Below are 13,546 nucleotides of genomic sequence, written 5' to 3'. Positions count from 1 at the left end.
TTGTGTAACAAAGAACAATGTATGTAACTTTTTTGTTGTAAATAATCTTTTTTGTCCTGATCAATCTGGTTTTCTCCCAAGTTTAAACAAAGTAAAAACATTTGAAACTGTAACAGAACAGGTTATTCTGAATTTTTAAAACAAATAATAATCTACTACTTGAATTGACTTAAGTAAAGCTTTTGTGACCAGCTTATAAACAGCTACATTTTTATGGCATGCTTTTATTTTCTTTTTAATGACCAAATTGTAGTGTTATTCACATTGCCATATATATATAAATTTGCTTTTACCTAATTTTGTAAATATCAAATCATTAAACTTGTTTTATGAGATATTAAAGGTGTGATAGGAGTAGGCCATTTAATTATAAGAAAAAGTGACGTCCATTGCATTGTCATAAGTGCTTAAAGACAATCAAGATTTCTTTATTCTTGTTTATTTAGTAAAACATAAACATTGATGGTACATATAAAGCTTATTCTAATTAGTATTTAAAAAATAAAATCATTAGCATTTTATTCCTCATGGAATGTATTTTCTTAAATTTTATTAGATCACATGACCAGCTTGAATCAATCAACACGAGTGAAAGCATCAAAATGGCCAATAGATGGACAAACTGTGGAGAGTCTTTTGTAATAATAACAAATTTATTTTCCAAGAGGTTTAGATCAATCTACAAAAGTAATGATTGGTAATTTATTAGTAAAAAATAATTTTCACCTGTTTGTCATTACTAAAATAATTTCTTATACTCATTACACATATATTTATTCCATTTCTCTTAACTTCATCCAGTCAAAACTTCAAATCATCGAAGGATGAGGAAGGTTTTATAAGTCCATAATTTTAAGAATCATTAAATAATTAATTATTGAATGTTGATTATCAGTGACCCTCTCATCTCTTCTAGCTTCTAATGATGATTATATGAATGTAATGTATGGAAATTTACAAAGGGTGTGGAGGCACGCTGACAGGGCCAACAGGTTCCATCATGTCCCCCAACTACCCGCAGCCATACATGCGCTACGCTGAGTGTTTCTTCAGGATTTCAGTATCTCAGGGTAGTCGAGTCCGGCTCATATTTGTGGATCTAGACTTGGAGCCACACTCCAGATGTAGACTTGACTATGTTGAGGCAAGTGAGCTGATTAAGAATATTATCCTACTTAGTAATCAAGTGTGTCTAAATTATCATATTTTCTGTTTCTCATAAACTTATTAACAGTTTTTTCAGATTAATTTATATTAACTAAAGTTAGTTTGTGTAAGGAACAAATTGTACTTATAAAAACAACAGAAAACTAAAAAGTAATAAATAGCCCATTTATTGTGAAGAAATGAATCTTTATTGTTATAAAATTGTATTATTATTACATAGTACACATACTACACACTTTATACATCATTTATTACATTTTTACCATAATAACCAGATTATAAATAAGTAGATTTTTAAAATTTTCTAAAATAATAGTGCTTTTACTACCATTTTTGGGTCAGAAAATATGAAACAACAAACTAATATATCAGTAAGTTACCTACTTTGAAGAAGAAATAAAATACACAATATTTTAATAACCTGCAATTTAAGGTGTCATAATTTCTGGTTATACTCTACAGCATTTGAAAATACAAAAATTCAAAGTATTAAAGGTAGGCACGTGTCTAAGACGCTAGGCAATTGGCATTTTTTTTGGGGGGGGGGTGCAAAAAATGGAAAAACAAATTGCCGTGGTTGTATCTGCATGCATAAATCATCAAACGGACTATTTCTAGGCTGTCTTGAGCTGATAAGTGAATTTGATCTATTTATCGCGAAACACATAGTCACATGGTAACAAAGGCAAAGGTAGAGTGTATCATGCCTTTCGTCTGACATTTGCAGTGAATTTATTGAGATTATGAGCAAAGAAGTACTGAAACAAATCTTAAATGAAATCAAGCAAGCTCGCTATCTCTCTATAATCATAGACTCCACACCTGACGTATCGCACACAGACCAATTGGCTGTAGTACTTCGTTATGTTTCATTGCCCAATGCTTGCACCAACGAACGCCTGATACAACTCTTACCAAGTGTATGCCACGAATCTAGAAGTTTGGAATAAGTAACCCTCAGTTTACTTCAGAAACTTGAGCTGGATGTTGATAACTGTTGTGGACAAAGTTACGACAATGCATCAAACATGTCGGGCATATACTCAGGTCTTCAGGCAAGGATTAACAGCAAAAATGATCTTGCTGACTATGTACCATGTGCAGCTCATTCACTAAACCTTGCTGGTGTTTTGCTGCTGAGAAGGCGTGTCCAGATAACACACAATATTGTTTACATTCGTTCAAGGGCTGTATGCTTTTTTCTCGGCATCCACTTATACGTTGAACATCCTAAAAAGACATATTGAAAAGAGTAACGAAGGAAAATCAAAGAAAGATCAGAGAAAGCTAATGGTAAAACCCCTGAGTGACATAAGATGGTCTGCTAGGGCAGACGCCCTTCAAGCTTTAAAAATAAGTTGACATGAATTAAAAGATGCTCTTGATGAGCTAAATAAAGACGATACTCAGACACTAGAAACACAATGCACAGCCACTGGGTTTCTAAAAGCACTTGGAAATTTCCAAACCACGTTATTAACTGTGATCTGGGACGAAATTCTCGAGACAGTTGATAAAACAAGGAACAAGTTTGACTCTTCAAAATCAAGATTTAGACCTATTTGGTGCCACAAAGGAACTTGAAACACTATCCTCGTTTTTGAATGAAAAGAGAGATTTATTTGATGATGTCGAGTCCAAAGCATTAAAACTTGCAGAAAAAGAAGAAGCTGTATATGATAAAGTTATAAAAAGAAAGTTATTGCCCGATGAAAAGAAGGACAGAAGCATGGAAGAAACATCTCGAGAAAGATTTCGCACTGGGGTGTTTATTGCCATTGTTGACAACATAGCTTCGCAGCTCTAAAGAAGGGAGGCTTATAAAAATCTCGATATAATATTTAAGGTTTTACAAAATCTAGAAGAGAAAAATTCCAAATAGGTGGCTTGTAAAGCTAAACTGTTAGGAGAAGTATACAAGAACGATATTGATGGACAAGACTTTGCCCAAGAATGTAACCATTTCAAACAATTCATGGTTTTGGAGAAACTTTCTAAGATCAAAGATATGTACGCCTACACAAAATCAAACAGATTAGAGAACACTTTCCCCAATTAGGAGGTTGCTCTCAGGATATTTCTAACCTTACCTTAAACGAACTGCACAGCTGAACGTAGCTTTTCAGCTTTGAAAAGAGTGAAGTCAGAAATTAGATCGTCATTGGTTGATGAAAAGCTTAATGGCTTGTTATTGCTGTGCACTCAAAACGACATTACTTTAAAATTAGACTAACAAACATTATTGAAGACTTTGCAACACGGAAAACCAGAAAAAAGCTATTGTATGAATCTCTAGTCAGTCTAGTGGTAAGCCAGCAAACAAAAAATAATCCAAAGAAAATGTGATTAAACGAATACTATAAATAATGTAAATACTTAAAATGTAAAGAAGGGAGGGTGGTTGGTTCGTGATGCCATGAGGTATGTTACACGCATTCCCACCAGAGGCCAGTAGATACCTCACAGCTACCGTTGCCAGTCCGGGACATGGCGGGTCCATAGGTGGTGGATAATGGGAAAGCACTCGAAAAGAATCAGGATAATTTGTAAAGGAGAGTTAAGGGACATTAAGTCTAAAGTCCCGCCGAACCAAAACTGGCATTTCAGACTAAATCTAAATTTACGGGGTATAGGCGTTATGGTAGGGCTGGTAGGGAGGGCGTAGTCAGCTGGCAGGGGTATAAAAAGGGTCGCAACTCTTCGTTGTGCCTAGGACGCTGGCAGGGTGTAAAACGGGCCTGCCCATAAAGACAAACAGAATAAGGCTTAAAAATATTCATTTGTTAGTTAATTACAGGATGGTTGGGATATATGACTAGACTGAACTGCAAGTTAATTGACAATTTTCTGTAACATTTATTTAACCAGGTGTTTGTCATAAGTACAGTTTCAATGGGAAACTGATAAAGTGGTTCCAAAATTTGTATATAAGCTCTATTTACCATGCAATATGAGTAATGAATTAAGGCTATTTGGTTAGAAGGAGCAGTTTTAGTGCATAAATAAAATAGCTTTTTGTTTGTCTCGCAAGAATTATACGAGAGTAAAATTTTTGCTTTAACTCTGAAATAGAATCATAAAAGTTAGAGTAAAATTTAAATTGAAGCAAGATTTAAATAATATTGAAATTTTAATTTACATTATAATATTAAAAATATAGTTTTGTGTATACAAGGCAAGAGCTGTATTCCACACCACATGTTGCATAACACGCTTCATTGAGGTCATAACCAAACTTTTAAGTCTTTTGAAATGTCCTACAGACAGACAATCATACAGGACAGAAATAATGTAGATGTAAGCTTTTAACTGTTGTAATGACCTGCAAAATTTTCATTGTTTACATGATATGTACGGCACACATATGAAATGTTCTATTTATACTTTTCTATCAAACTGCTATCATGAGGACAAATTTGGGGTAGGCTAATATTGTATACAAAGATCTACCAAAAACCTAGGCTAATAATTAAAAACCTAGACAATATTACATAAACTTGTATTGTGTACTTGTCAAAATTTTCTTTACAAAATACTATAATTGTGCAGAATTAATAAAACTGTATTGATTGATAGATTGAGCTTTTACAAACTACATATTCATAAATGAATTAATACAATACTTACAATAATTAATACAGTATTTATTTTCATTTAATAAATTGAAAATCATCATTTATGTTACAATGAATTAAATTACAACTGAAATAAGTATCGCTAAAGAATCAGAACAATAATTTATTACTTTATGATAGATTTAATATATTATTGATGACTTTGAACTTATTACCATGTGGTAAGTGTTGGAAACTAGGATTTCTTATTTTCAGTAAGTTAGGGATAGAAGTACAATCATGTTCTAGATATTCTTATTAAATAGATTTACTTTATTCTCATTATTTACTTATTATGTATTTACTTTAAATATATTATCTTTTTTTAAGACACTGTCACATCTCCAGTAACATAAAAGCTGAAATATGAGATTTTAAAAGTCTATTATTATCATTATAGTCCTGTTACTGCCACGTCCAGCAGGAGCAGGATTAAATAATTGTCACTGCTAGTGACGGGATTAGATATCTCCAATGAAAGGGTTATAGTATGACATGTATATCATATACTTCAGACTGCATTGTAATGTACTGCAGGTGTTTGATGGAGTAGATGACCACAGCAAGAGTCTAGGCCGTTACTGCACATCTAGCCCCAGCCATCTGGTCTCATCCACCAATCATGTGTTTGTCAAGTTTGTCTCAGATATCAGCTTCAGTGGCCGAGGATTCCATCTCAAGTACTACACAGGTTAGTCTGACTAATGTTTATAAAAGTAGTAATTTATTTAATTTGTCCAGGAGGGTTCACTTCTTGCTCGTTTATACCTTCCAGTTAAAACCACATGTGTACAGCAAAAAAGCAATGTGTCACTTAAATCTGGGCAACCCTAAGGATGCCCATGAACCGCACATCACTAACCACAAAATTCAAGATATTAACTTCACTTGGCAAGGGTAGATTTATGTCTAGTCTCCTGCCGAGGATGACTGTTGGAGTTGGTGGGACTGCTTAAGTGATAAACATTTTTTCTAGCCTAGACATAGAGGTATGCAACCCCTCCCAGCTTTGACTGGAGAGGTTGGCTCATAGCTGCTCTCCCTTTTCTTCCAAGGAGACACGTCTGAGATTAATGCCCAAATGAATCTCGACAGGAGGTAGCACCCACCCCAACCTTACCCATTAACAATATGCTCTCATTTCGGAAGCAGCAAAAAGGTCCTTTTATAACTTAAGTACAATTTCTCAGATTCTTTTTGTAACAGAACAAAAAAATATTGACTGATCATTCCTTATGTTGTGTTGTGTGTTTGTTAGTTTTAGTAGTATAGAACTCCTGAGACTGATGTGTTTCACCGCTTTTGTATCATTCATTTGCTTAACTTGGACAGTGTTTCTACATTCCTCAGTACTCAACAATGGCAAATCTATTAGTGCAAAATAAAGTGTTCTCATTAATTTATCATCAATAAACTTCCTTAAAAAATAAAAACTTCTGATATTTCTTCTTAAACTTGAATGCTGTTTATATGCGGTTTCCAGCTCAGTTTTCCATCAATGTTTATTCCTAAATATTTCATTTGTTCAACTTGATCGATAATTTCACAATTGCAGTATGAAATGGCTTGACAATCTAATGTATGAAATTTTAGCACATTATTGAATTGGTATCCTTTTAAGTTAAAATTTATAAACTTAGTCTTAGAGGCATTCAAGACCATTCTGTTATTTTCACACCATTTCCTGACTTTTATCAAATCTTCTCTAATATGATTCCAGATGTTTTCCCATTGTTTTTCAGAGTATCTAATCGCAATATCATCAGCAAACCCTATGACTTTTCCATTTAATGGTAATCTCAGCAAGTCATTTATGAAAATTAGAAACAGGTTGGATCAAGAACCGAGCCTAGGGGGACTCCTATATTAACAATCTTTGCCTCACTTTGCATTTGATATTTTAACTTTCTGTTCTCGATTTTCAAGGTAGGCTGCAAACCAGTTCAAAGTGGTACCTCTTACTCCTAAGAGTTCTAATTTTTTTAAATAAAATCTTATGGTTAACCAGGTCAAATTCCTTACAAAAATCAATAAAAAATCCAGCTGCTTTATAGTTGTTATTAAAACTAATGTAAATTTGTTCTACAAATGTTAATATTCTATGTTCTGTGTTTTTCCCTTTGATAAAACCATACTGATTAGGACTAAAGAACTGTTTATTGTTTAAAAAATCAACCAACCTGTCTTTCATGCATTTCTCTATAATCTTGGATACTACAGACAAAAGAGCAATCAGTCTGTAATGTTGAATCAGGTCTTTCAAGCCTCTCTTATGAATGGGCACAACAATTGACTCTTTCAGTTTACTTGGGAAAAACACCACTGCTAAAACTCAAATTTATCAATGCTGCTATAACCTCTGCTATAACTAATCTAACACTTTTTATAAGTTGTACAGAAAGAAAATCGCATCCAGTTGACTTTTTATTTTTTAAATTATTAATTATTTTTAACACCTCTTTGCTAAAGACTGGCTTTAAGAATAAAGAATTGTGGCAATTGTAAAAACCAGAAGTATCAAGACCATTGCCCCCAGGTCATTAAAAAGCCCTAAGCATTAAAAAACTAACAATGGAGCAAGGGACTGCCACTCGAAAGTTAAAATAATCAAGTTATATCTGAGATATTGAGATAACATATCAGCTCTGACCTGCATGAAGTCTAGACTGGAGAGAATGAAACCAAGAGATGTCAATGCACAGGAGCGAAGAGCACAAACATGTCACACTTGAACTAACGAAAGTGAAGCAATGTCGAAGAACTCAATGTAAGCATTTCCTGTGATATTGTGTTGTGTCATCTGAAATAAAGAGAACAGGAAGGCGATGGTCGGAACAAGGAGGGGTAAAGGGCAGCTGCCTCCACCCTTATATTTTGTCCTTACAAAATACAACTCATGTATGGTGTGTGTACGAATTTTATTAGTTGAGGTTTGTGTAATTTAAAAAGTCTTTTTTAGGTTTTCTAGTTAATTATTTTTTTTATAATGGTGGCCAAAGTGACCTAACCTCAACTGAAGGTTGACTTAGCGGTTGGTCTGCTAATTTTATCAAGAATCTTCTTTAGCCACTAAATAATTTTTACAAATTACAATAGTCTTCGTCAGAATAAATTTAAATTTCCTAAATGTATATTATATACTAGAACAAAAATAATAGTTTATTAAAATGTTTAAATAAAATCTTAAATTTTCACAAGACATATAATCTTTAATTGTACAAAATATTTTAGACTTAAGCCACTTAGATGCAACTTTGTCAGATTCATTATTTAGTAACAACTAATTGAAACTGGTAACCTACTAAATAATTTCAATTGTTAGTATTAGTAACTTTTCATTGTTTTACTTAATCTAATACTTGGTGGGTGCAACTAGGTCTTGTTTGTTCCTGGTTTGATAATTATGTACTAAACTGTGAGCATTACAATTTTTTATGTTTCCTTTAACAAAGATTAATATACTATGAATGTACATGATGGTAAGTGTCATGATTTTAAATGTGCGAAAACATGCTCTGCAGATTCTTGATAACCTTACTGCTTTCTTCTGCCAAGTAAAAGAATGTTGCACTAGAATTACCCCAGAGGCATACACCGTAACTTTTGGTTGTGAAAGAGATCAAAATAAGCCATCAATAAAACGTCAGGGCTCACACAATACTTCAGTTCCCTTAATAAGAATAATACTCTTGACAACTTCCTACAAGAGGCCATGGACATATTCATCCCAGCAGAGTGTACTAGATAGGGAAATGCCAAATAGTTTAACTGATTTTAAAAAGTTGTCATTAATTGTATCTACATTATTTTCAATGAAAAAGTTAAACTCTCAGTTTTACTATCATTTGTAAACAGATTATTGGCAAAATACTACACTTTAGCTAGTTCAAAATACATGATGAGTTTAGAATTAACTTGTGAAACATTAATATCAGATCAAATCAATGTTGTGTCATCAGTGTATAGCACTGTTGTTGAAGGTATATTATTACTAAAATCATTTGTAAACACTAAGAACAAAAAGGCCCCAAGGACTGGGCCTTGAGGTACCCCTGTACATAAGTTTAACACACCAGAAAGTTATTACGTATACAACTTGTTTTCTATGATTAAGGTAACTTTCAAGTAGCTGCAATTCCTTGTTTCTAATATCCTAAAATTATAGCTTATTACACAACACTGAATATGACACTAAATAAAATGCTTTGACAGATCAATTAAACTACAGCCAATAATAACTATTTTTCAAAATCCATAAGAATAATATCAAAAATAGACTGTTTACTGTGTTTATTTATCTATGTATAAAGTAATTTTTATTCTGTGAATATTATGTCTTGATTCTTTCTTTAACAATTTCCCAAGCCTTTCTATATTTATTTTTGCATTTTTAATTAATTAATCATTGAGACTTATTTTAACTTCACCGATAGCTTTGCAGTGCAATGTTTTTAACTGCATGTACTTTTTCTTGTAAAGTTGGTCAAAACTTAAGCGGCTTATAGACGGGGAAAGTAGAGACAGCAAAGTTACTGGCGGCCAGTTACTGCCTCTTCAACTTACCGCTTACTTCCCCTGTCTAAAGGGAGTCCTTTCCACTCCAGCGGTAAGTAATTACTTGCGGCCAGTAAAAACAAACCTGTTTGTTTTTACTGGCCACTCCATGGCAAGTAGCGGGTCACGTGGGCGATCACGGTGACCACTGGCGGCCAGTACTTTCCTGTCAAAACAAGCACTTCCCCATACTTACCGCCAGTAGAGCAGTGGCAAGTAAAGGAACGGATCGCATTGTCATATGTTGTTGTGGTGTAGTACGTTGTGAAAATGTCAGGAAATTGCGTTGCTGAGAAGAAGAAAAGTGCAATTAAGTGGAATAGTGATGAAAGTTTTTGGAGGTTTTTCAGAGCTACGAGCTGCTATGGAACTGTCGTCATCGTGAATACGTTGACAAACAAAAGCGAGAATCTGCTATACATAGGTTAATGACCGACATTCAGAAACAAGGTATTACAAGTACCGGATATTTGTTTTTTGCGGAGAACAAAATTAAAGTGATTAAAAACAACGTACAGACAAGAACGTGTCAAAGTTGAGGAAATCTAAATCAAGTGGTAAAGGTACGGATGACCTGTATGTACCAAGACTTACCTGGTACACTCCTTGCTGACTCGTTTTTTGAGAGTTGTGGCTTTAAACACGCCCTCAAAATCAAAACCTGGCGAAGCAGGTAAGTTCAATTATTTTTTTATTATATGAACCTATTATTTACAAGCATAGTCGTAGCGTATCAGAAGGGGGGCCCATTAGGGAAATTTTGAATACCCTCAATGGAAACAAAAAATTATATACATTATTTTTTAACTGTATAACAGTTTAATATTTGTTTTTTAGATTTCATACTAAGAAGATTTAAGTTTATAATTATTAATAATATTGTAACGTTGAGTCCCCTCCAACGTTGCGTTTTTTGGTTATCAAGGAAAACTACAAAAATGTACAATGTAATGAAAAGGATGATAGGATGTTTGACATTTGCCATCGTTATATATTACAATAAAAAAATAACACTACGTTTCGAGGATTGAAATCTATCCTCTTCTTCAGGTGATTAGAACTAAATTACATTAAGCTACGACTTTTGGCAACGGGTTGCCACTAGAAATAAGAGTATAAAATAATCGTGCTTGCTCCTCGTGTCCGTGGTTTGTGCGCGCGTAACGTGCGTGTAGTGTACACAAGCAGTCTTCTGGTATGTATGACTTATTTTTATACTTTTACACTTCTATTGGAAATCCGTTGCCAAATGTTGTAGCTTAATTTAATTTAGTTATACCTGAAGAAGATGATAGATGTCAATCCTCAAAACGTACTTTTTATTTTTATTGTAACAAATAACGATGGCAAATGTCCGAAATCCTATCATCCTTTCAAAGCTTCCATCGTCAATAACAACTTCAAACAAAGTACAAGGTAATAATATATTTTATTAATTTACTACAAATGCACAACGGTACATATATTTTAATGAAACACTAAGAAAATCAATATGTTTACAAGAAACTCATGATTGTCTTCTTTTTTCAACTATTCAAATCCAATCGATTGTTTTTGCCAGGGGACGGAACAGGACCTATGAAGTAGGTAGCAAGCTTGTCTCTTTTATCAGACGCACTCTTAGAGGAAGGGTTTGTTGAGCGGGTCAACGGTCAAGGACGGCAAAGAAGTGGGGGTTGACCGCCACCTTCCAGGGTGAATGACCCCCGTTTCTGTCAACGCTTCCTTTTTCCAATATAGTTGTGGACGATGTAGTACGGAAACCAATTGTGAAAGTATGCATGTGCACTGAACAATCAAGTCTACTGTTGGAAGGTTGAGATCGATGGATTTCTCAAATATTCTGAACCGTGATGCCAAAAATACAGAACGCGTTTTTCAACAACCCTACGAGCCCGTGATAAGCGGTAATTGAATAAACGCTCTCTAGTGTCAAGTTCCTTTTAGAGTAGGGTTTCATCACATTTATGCTGAGTGGAAAGGCATCATCTGCTACTATTACATAGTCATTCGGCCAATTAAGCTGATTTGAATCCATAGCTCTCTTTATTGAAGATAGTCGGTAGACGCTGCTATCGTTTACTCTGCCGTTTGATCCAACATCGATGTACAAAAAACGGTTAATCTGCATCTACTAATGCCAGCAAAAATTATGCTGTAACCTCCTTTGTAGTTGAAGAACTCCTAGATTTCCAGGTGGTCTTTTTATCGCGACATGCTTCCCATCGAGGGCTCCACAGCATGATGGAAAATTCCATTTTACATTGAAGCTTCTTTGTATGTTTTCTTCCCATTCACGTGTAGTGCTTGGTACCTAAAAACAACATTTGTTATTAGATAGTGTACATAAATAACATTGACACTAATAGTGATAGCCTTTTATGTTGCAGGCTTATTGTGATAACACTACGGACCCAGGACTTCATACAGGAAACATTAGTGGAGGTGGAAGAGACTGATAACACTCAAATCGAGAGCCAGCTGGATGAAAATACAGATCAGTCTGTTGAAAAAAACAACTTTTTGTTCCTTCACATAATATTAAAAAACGACGAGTCAGTAAAGTTGGCCAAAGTCAAGCAATCAAATGCAAAACTACAAAAGATAGCAGAAAACCGACCAAAAAGTACAGCTTCTGCAAGTAAAAAGCAAGATGAGTATGATGCGTTTTGCTCAACACATGGCTACCCAGTTGAGGACCCTCCCGCTCAGAAGCTTTATTATCCTGCAAGAAACAATTTCAAAGCCTAATAACTAAAAGAAAGGCTCAAGACCATGAACCCACCCCCATCACCAAATTATGTCGACAGGCAAAGCAGCTACGATGACAATGATGGACAGCGAACTGCAAACCTTACTCTCAGAGTATTTTTCAAGATCATGGCACGTTTTATACAGAATTAAACTAAAACTGTACTACATTCTTTCAATTTTTTTCATTCTATTCACAATTTTTTTGTACGTTACAAATCACACTTTGAATACATATAATTGAAATATATATTTCGTACAACATTCCGTTCTTTTAAGTTCACCTAACAAACTAGTGTATGATACATTTTTAAATAAAACTTTTACATTGCAAAGTGAGTTCTACTTTTAATAAACCTTAAAGTTTGTAGGTATAAGTTACGTAGCGAAGTAGGCCTACGTAGGCTTAAGTTTGTGTCAAATTTGTATATTTTAAATTGAAAATTGTATGTTTTTTCTAAAAAACATTAAGTAATTTAAAGAATGCGTTGGATCTGCTTACCTCCATAAAGCTCTTCAAGCAGGTCACAATGGCTTTCATAACATCAGGTAAAAAAATCGAAATTGTAGGTGCTGGTATGCGAAATAGCAATGATAGCGACTGCAAACTGTCACCTGTAGCCAGAAAATGCAGAGTTGTTTCAAGCTTTTGTCTGGGGGTCAAATGCTTTTACGCATTGGAGTACTTTGCTTGGAATTATGGGTTCTACCATATGTAGCAGCTCCTCAAACTTTTCGACACTCATACGTAAATGTCTTTTAAAATCCAGAGGATCTTCCATTGCGAGTTCGCGAAAAAGAAGTTGCAGATGCACCAAATTCATGTCTCCTGTCGACCACTTCTTCACCCCCAAACTCTTTTCCTATTCAAAACAGATCGCCAATTCTTCACTTAAAAGTACAACACATTCTTGAATTGCTTCATTAAAAAGCCTTCGCAATATTCTTCATCACAATCCGACATGATTTCACAATAGACTGGCCTACTGGCCGACAGTACAACCGATATACTTGCTGCCAATAACTTTCCCTGTGTAAATGGAAATTGGTGGAAAGTGACGTATTGTCAAGTACTGGCCGCCAGTAACTTGCTGTTTCTACTTCCCCCGTCTATAAGCCGCTTTAAATTCCACTTGTAAGCATCAGCTGGAGGAGTAAACCAAATCCTTGTTGAGTGATCACCTGGTTTACACCTTAATTTAACACTAATTAATGGGCAATAATAGTTAAAATGAGTTACCAACATATTTAAAAACATAGAAAAAACACTATTTACATCATCAATATCACATAAAACTGACCAATCAACACTTTTTAAGCACTCTCTTATGTCATACAATATATCTTGTGAAATAAGATGTTTTTTATATGGTTTGTTCACACCCTTCCCTTTTGAAGTAGTTGAAAGAGAGAAACTAACAAAAAGACATGCATGATCAGAGATTTTGTCCTGTTTAAGC

At 34.3% G+C, this 13,546-nt stretch overlaps 1 protein-coding gene across 2 annotated transcripts in view; it reads left to right on the top strand.

The window, feature by feature from the left end:
- The window catches only part of LOC124362892 (cubilin-like), a 205,892-nt gene that overhangs the window by 57,405 nt on the left and 134,941 nt on the right, over nt 1–13,546 (top strand). For both annotated transcript variants that reach the window (XM_046817770.1, XM_046817778.1), the window contains 2 exons: nt 963–1,144; nt 5,319–5,472. In XM_046817770.1, the coding sequence (XP_046673726.1) occupies nt 963–1,144; nt 5,319–5,472 (336 nt within the window). The remainder of the gene's footprint in view (nt 1–962; nt 1,145–5,318; nt 5,473–13,546) is intronic.

The sequence above is a fragment of the Homalodisca vitripennis genome, chromosome 1 (assembly GCF_021130785.1).
Source record: "Homalodisca vitripennis isolate AUS2020 chromosome 1, UT_GWSS_2.1, whole genome shotgun sequence".
NCBI lineage: Eukaryota > Metazoa > Arthropoda > Insecta > Hemiptera > Cicadellidae > Homalodisca > Homalodisca vitripennis.
Note: the sequence above shows the minus strand (reverse complement) of the source record. Positions and strands in the feature narration are given on the sequence as shown.